The 6,908-nt window shown below is 54.6% G+C and overlaps 1 protein-coding gene across 1 annotated transcript; it reads right to left on the bottom strand.

Annotated features, from left to right (window-relative positions):
- Positions 1 to 330: 330 nt before the first annotated feature.
- On the bottom strand, positions 331 to 6,584 carry LOC112296262 (melanoma-associated antigen 10-like). Its single transcript, XM_024551098.3, has 2 exons — positions 6,497 to 6,584; positions 331 to 1,841 (listed from the first exon to the last, which is right to left on the bottom strand). Exon 2 carries the CDS (start codon positions 1,775 to 1,777, stop codon positions 791 to 793), a length of 987 nt encoding a protein of 328 aa, XP_024406866.2. The 5' UTR covers positions 1,778 to 1,841; positions 6,497 to 6,584; the 3' UTR covers positions 331 to 790.
- Positions 6,585 to 6,908: the final 324 nt, after the last annotated feature.

Here is a 6,908-nt window from a genome sequence, read left to right as displayed (position 1 = left end):
GGACACCTCATCACTTTCCTTATATGACTGTGGCTCCCGCACTGTCATTCGAAAGGTGGGTATGCCCTGCTTATGCTCATGTTGCCCCTACTTACACAGGGCCTTCCAGAGGACAGAGGCTCAGTGAATGTCTGGGGAGTGAATGAACCACTGAGCAGGGGTCATCTTTATTCAGATGAAATGTATCCACTTTCTTTTTTCTTTTTTTTTTAAACTAAGTAACTAACTAGTTAATTTTATTGTCGACACTATTGCGGATGTCTCACATTTCCCACCTCACCCTGAATGAGCCAAGCAAGTCCAAGGATACTTAAATAATGTGTCATAGAATGACAGACGAGAAGGGACAAGAAGCAAGAACTAACAACCCTTTGCTTTTATTTCTCTATTTCTTGACTCCATTGACTAAACTGCTGAGTTCTTTCATATTTCCACGGAAATGCTGTTCTAATGCCATGTTATCTAGTTCAGGATCACAAACTCGGACAAATACAAATACATGTGTGAGCAATGTCATTCACAAACTTTGATGGTGAAGGTTACTAAACCTATTAAAGGAACGACATATGGAAAGTTCCCAAAGAAAACAAAGATCAAATTCTAAGTCGTCACAGAGAACAGAAATCAAATGGTGCTACAGCTCTTATTCCCCCAACTCACCCTGAGCCTCACTACCTAGAAGTCTGACTGCTCACTCCTCAATCGCAGAGTGGAGAATGAGCCCCACTTCATACCAAGCAAGCGAAGCTACTGAACATGGGCCTGAAACGTGCCTGTATGCAACTCTGGCTCAGGCCCCCTCTTCCTCGTCACTCGCAGTCCCTTCAGACAGAGATGGGAAGGAACTGGGATCCCTGGCATTAACTCTGACCAAAAACTTGAGGGCTTTCAACTTGCTGGTTTCAGCATGGGCCCTGGGACCCCACAGAAACTCGTAACATGCAGGATCGCTACTGGGCACCTGCTGGTACACCAGGTACTGTCCCTGCACCCACACTTTGGTGACGAGCTCCCTGGGCTCCCCATAGATCCAGTGCTCCTTCCTGTCATGCACGCCCATGACATCCAGCCCCTCCCAGACTTCCTCCTCAGTGGCACAATCGCCCGCCACGGCGATCACCCACAGAAGCGTGACCAGGGGGCCAGTTTTGGGAAATCTGTGCCCATCGCTCACCATCTCATCAAAGGTGAGGTCCAGCGTGCTGACCAGGACATAGGGGTGGTCATTGGAGTCCACTTCCTTCACTTCAATGCCAAACACAAGCTGCGTGCACTGTGAGGCTTGGCTCAGGATCTCAGGGAAGCGGTCCTGGTACTCTTTGATGACGCTACTCAGCATTTCTGCCTTTGTGGTGGGCTTCCTTGCACCATACTTCAGGAGCACGAACTCCACCATTTCTGTCATCTTCAACTGCAGGGCTTTTCTGAGCATGGAACTGGCATCTTCCAGGACCTCCCACGTATTGGGAACCTCCTTTTCTTGGTTGCTGGAGCCCTCATCTTCAGATTGGCTCCATGGAGGGGCTGCCATGGCACAGGGGGGAGGGCGAAGGCAGGCACCCTGAGGACTCTGGAGAGGACTTGGTGTCTCAGCAGCAGCCACCCCCTCTAGGCTGTCTGGAAACAGGATTGAGGGGGAGGAAGCTAAGGAGGAGGGGGACACAACCTCCTCCTCTGCATCCCTAAACAGCTGCTCCTCCACCAGGCCCTGGGCCTCCCTGGGGTCCTGATGGTCTTCCTCAAGCTTGCAGAGCTCACTCATCTGATGGCGAGGCATGGTGACTCTTGGTGGGACAGCTATTGTAGTGTGGGCAGAAGGTGGATGATGGGGACCCACGGGCCTGTGGGAGAGAGGGAGTGAGAGAAGTGTCACCTGAGAAACACACCCTAGGCGGCTCTGACAAAGGCAATTTACAGGTCCCCTCTTTATGGGTGCTCTTGGGCCTCACAGGGGTCACTCCTGATCAGCCTGAAGAACTAAGAACCTGAAGTAGGAGGTGAAATGACTGCTCCATGTGCAGAAGGCAGAGCCCACAGTTCTGGGGCTGACGATGAGGTGTGGAGGTGTCAGGTGCTGTGGGATCCCCTCTGATCTGGGGTGGGGGGAATCCCTGTGTACATAATCAGGGTGGGCACCTCACCTACACTCCTGGCGCTGCCTGGCCTGCCGCTGCTCTGTGACCTGAGAATATGTAGCTCAGACCAAAGCCTTTACCTCCTGGAACTTGGAACCCCTTGTAAGAGGAAATGAAGGAGCACCTCAGCATGCAGATGACAAGCACAGACCTGGGACCTCAGTGCTGACAGGAGTGGCGGTGGAACTCTGTGCGGTCCCCTCTGTTCTGGGTGGGTGGTCCCTTCCTTGCACACTCAGGATCCTCACCTTTCCCCTGCCAGGGCCTGGCCCCTCACCTGCCTCCCGCTGGCCTGAGGCTAAACTCTCAGAACGAGAACACACACCCTGACCCTGAGGAGAAGAAAATGAGGGGGCTCCACATCTGGTCACACCTGCCCAGAGCCTCCCATGGGATCAAGAAGAGGTGACCGAAGTTTTGGGTCCATCTATCTCGGGCTAAGGTTCCAATCATTTCCTCACCATGACACCACCCCTCAGGGTCTCAGACAACTCACTCTGCTGAGTGAGCTCACTCTACTTAGACTTAACCTGCACCTCCAATAGATACCGGAAGAGGAGGTGAGCTGAGCCATTCCATGCACCATTCTGAGTTTCCCCATGGCTGACAGAAGGGGCAGGGTAGGTCTTGGTTCCCATGTGCTCTGGTCCCCCTCATTCTTCGCCTTGATTCTTGGCAAGCCCTGGAATCCTGCCCCAGTTGACCTGAGTCCAGACCTTCAGACCAAAGCCCTCCTCTCCCTGAGAGCACCGATCTGGAAATGAGAAGGGGCTCAGGCGGACAGCACTGCCTGGGGCTTTCAGGGCTAACACTCAGAGCAAGGCAGATCTCTGTGGAGCCCACTCTTGTTCCGAAAATTGGGACACCCACACTCCCCCTTCTGGGTCCTCACCTTGATTTTTGGCAGAATCTGGGACTCCTCCCTCTGTTGAGCAAGTACAGACCCCGGGGACATCGTCCTCTCAGACTAAGGGCCTCACCTTCCTGGGAGCTCTGAGACAAATGTGAACAGGAGTCCCATCTGTTCCCAAGTCTGCACAGGTTCTGCCACGACTGACAGCAGGGCCTGGGCCCATCTGTTCTGAGTAGAGAGTCCCTTTAGTCTGTCCTCAGGATGCTTGCCTTTCTTCCTGGCTAGGCATGGACAGAACTCCTGACGACCTGAATTCACCCCGACTAACTGTCCTCAATGAGAAACTGTCACAAGAAGCAAGCATGTGGAAAGGGAGAGCATGTCACATCCAGGCACCCCTGCTTGGGGACTCCCAACGGTTAGGACAGGGGACTGATTGATGCTGTGGGGTCTCTTTTTGAAAAAACAGCATATTTTATTTAAATAAATCCGCCAGTGGGAGAATTCATTGCCTTTACTTAGAAGAAGGCTCTGTAACATTATCTGTTAAGTCATCTGTGCAGCTCACCAAAATGTCCTTACTGGAAACATCAATATTTCCTCATCACAGTTCCCAAAAGGACTTTAAAGTCTCAAAATTCTGTGTCTCCTTTGGCTTGCTTCTCTCTTGCTTTGATTGTGCCCAGGCTTTATTAATGGTTCATTTCGTATCATCATCTCCATCTTCACAAATTTTTGTTAGTGTTAAATTTATCTGTGCAGCTCACCAAGGAAGGGTTCAGACCCTTTCTGACCCTAGGGAAAACTCGGCCCTTCTTTTCATGAACTGAAGTCATCCCTTCTGACCAAAGTTCTCAACTTCCCGAGTTCCCTGGGACAGGATCGAGGTGGAACCACCTCCACAGACCCATGCCAGGGGTTTCCCAGGACTGACAGCAGCACCGAGTGGGTTTCAGGCTCCCCCTTTGTTTGAAGGGTGGTATCCTCAGTCCTCCCCAAGGAAACCATATTTACTCATGGAGGACCTGGGACCTTTCCTTTCTGCTGAACTGAGAATGCCTTCTGCAAGCCAAGGCCACCCTCTTGCAGACACCCCTTCACAAGGAGAAAGTGGGGGAGGAGTCTCTTCCTGATATCCTCCAGGCCTCCCAGGGCTGACTGCTGAGGTTTTCTGGTATATGAGAGTTGGGAGCATTTCTGCCTAGGGTAGAGCCCTCTCAGTCCTCCCTGAGGGTTCTCACCTTAAAGCCCATAGGGCCTTGAACCCCTCCCTCTCATCACCTAAGCTACACCCCTCAGACCAATGCCCTCATCTCCCTGAGAACTCCAAGGTGGACTTCAGGACACATCACATCTGCTATCATGCCCTGAGCAACCCAGCTGTGCCAGCAAGGACTGAGCCAGCTGGTCTCTGTTTTGCTGGGGTGGGAGGCGCCCTCATCTTGCCTCAAAGCCCACAATTTGCCTACTGGCAGGGCCTGGGGCCCGCATCCAGGCCCTTCAGGACAATGCCCTCACCTTCCTTTGCCACTCCTCAGGCGGAAGTCTGGAAGCAACCCACACCGACAGCCCTGCTCTGCAGCTTTCCCTGTGTTGATGGCAGGAAGAGGGAACAGTGGGGACCCTTCAGGGTTTCCTAGGGGTCTTCCTAAGTCCTACCTGGAGTCCTTACCTTGTGTCCTGGCAGAGCCCGGGCTCCATTCCTCTGCCTGCCTGGAGCCTGACCCTTCAGACCTCAGGTGCCAGAGGTCCCTAGTCTTCCCTCAGGGTCCTCACCTTGACTCTCAGCTGGACCTGCGCTCTCCCCTCTAATAACCGGAGGGTCTGCTCCTTTTACCAAGTCCTCATTCTTTCACAAACAGATGCCCAAGTCAGGAACAAAGTATGTGGTCATCGGGCCTGGGGCCTCCCAGGATTCAGAGCAGGGGTTATGCAGGCTCCTCTCAGTTGTAGGGTCCAGGGTCTCTCAGTCCTCCCTTTGTATCCTCACCTTGACAATGGCAGGACCTGGGTCCTCCCCTCTGCTGCATGTGTCATTCCTCCCCCTGAATTGCCAAGGCTGACATCAGGTATGGGCTTCTGTGGTGTCTTCTCTGGGTGCTCATTCATCGTTGGGCCTCCCAGGACTTTCAGCAGGGAAGGGTTCTGTAGACCCCCTTCTGCGTAGGGGTCCTTGATCCCCTCAGTCTTCCCTCAGGGTCCCCACCGTGACTCTGGCAGGTCCTGGGCATACCCTCTGCTCACCTGAGGCTCTGCGCCTTACACCAAATCCCAGAGCCTCTCAAAAACGGATGCAAAAGTGAGGAAGTTCCACGTGACTCCTGGGCAGTACCTCTGCATCCCCTCTGTGGACCTGAAGCCCTACAATTTTCATCAAGTTCCAAGTCTCACTCAGAGCTGGATACATATGGAAGTCAGGAAATTCTGCACTTGGTCATTTGCTATGGAGAGCTCCCATGGCTGAGAGCAGAGGTGGGCTTTCATGGGATCCCCTAGGTTGTGGAGTCCAGGGTCCCCTGAGCTGACCTGTGGCTTTGCTCCTTACGCAGAACCCCACAGTCTCTCAGACCTGGATATAGAAGTCAGAAAATGCTGCCTGTGGACGCCCCACCCACTCGGCCTCCCAGGACTGATTATTCCAGTGTCCAGGGTCACCTATTTTCCCCTCAATGTCCTCAACTTGACATCAGCAGGACCTGTGGTCCTCTGCTCTGCTGCCTGAAGCCCGTCTCCTTATACCAAACCCCCAGGGGCTCTCAGACCCGATGGAGAAATCAGAAAACACCTTGTGTGGTCATTCGCCCACCCACCCCCTCCCACCTTGCCCCCTGAGACCTGCCAGATTGATACCGTTCAGGGGCCCAGGGGCCCTCCATCTCCCTCAGGGTCTTCACAGTTGACTCTGGTCATGTTTGGGCACACCCTCTGTGGACCTGAGAGGCTGAGCCCTTACACAAAGCCCCCAGAGTGTCAGAACCAGAAGATGTGGAAGTTATGAATCGCCGTTTCTGGTCATCCTGCCCTCTGGGCCTCCCAGGACTGACTGTTCTAAGGTCCAGAGTCCCTTTGTCTTGCCTCCCTGTCCTCACCTTGAGCCCTGGCAGGTCCCGGGAACCTCCTTCTGTTAACTGGGAGGCTGAGCCACTCAGACCCTCGATGCCTCCAGACCCCCAGGTGAAGTCTGGACATCACATCAGGGCACCAAGCCCGGAGATTCCCAGGGCTGCTGGCAGAGCCTGAGATGGATTTTGTGGGGTCCTCCAGCCCTCTTTCTGCCTCTCACCTAGATTCCAGGCAGAGTCGGGGCCCCGCCCTCTGCGCACCTGAGGTTGCTCCCCTCAGACCTTGTCCTCCTCTCCTGAGGAGGTGGGGGCGGGTGGGTTGTGGGAAATAGTACTCAGCCAGACAACCCAGCCCCAGGACTCTCAGTGCTGACAGCAGGGGCTAACCTGGGTTCTGCGGTGGGGGGGGGGGGGGGCGGCCCTCAGTCCTCCTTCAGGGTTCATACCTTGAATCTCTGCGGGACTGAACTCCTTCCCTCTATGGACCAGAAGCGGGCCTCCCAGATGCAGCCTTCACCTCTCTCGGACTTCCCGGGCGGAACTCACTGGACATCACATCCGGAAAGCATATCCGGGCCCCCCAGTGCTGAGAGCAGGAGTGGAGCTGGAATCCAATCCGAGGGGAACACGCTGTCCTTCCTCTGGTCCTCACCTTGACCGGAAGGGACCTGGGCCCCTGCCCTCTGCAGACCTGACTCTGTGCTCCTCAAACCAAAGCTCAGACTCCCCCAGTTCCCTGAAGCGGCGGGGGTGGGGGGGGTGGGGGCGGATTGGGAGTGCTCGGCTTGACAGCCCTGCCTGGAGCTGCGCCACCCACCCCCCAGCCCTCCCCCGGCCCCAGAGCTGATAGTAGCAGCA

The sequence above is a fragment of the Desmodus rotundus genome, chromosome X (assembly GCF_022682495.2).
Source record: "Desmodus rotundus isolate HL8 chromosome X, HLdesRot8A.1, whole genome shotgun sequence".
NCBI lineage: Eukaryota > Metazoa > Chordata > Mammalia > Chiroptera > Phyllostomidae > Desmodus > Desmodus rotundus.
The sequence above is the reverse complement of the archived record's forward strand: the minus strand, read 5'-3'. Positions and strand labels throughout refer to the sequence as shown.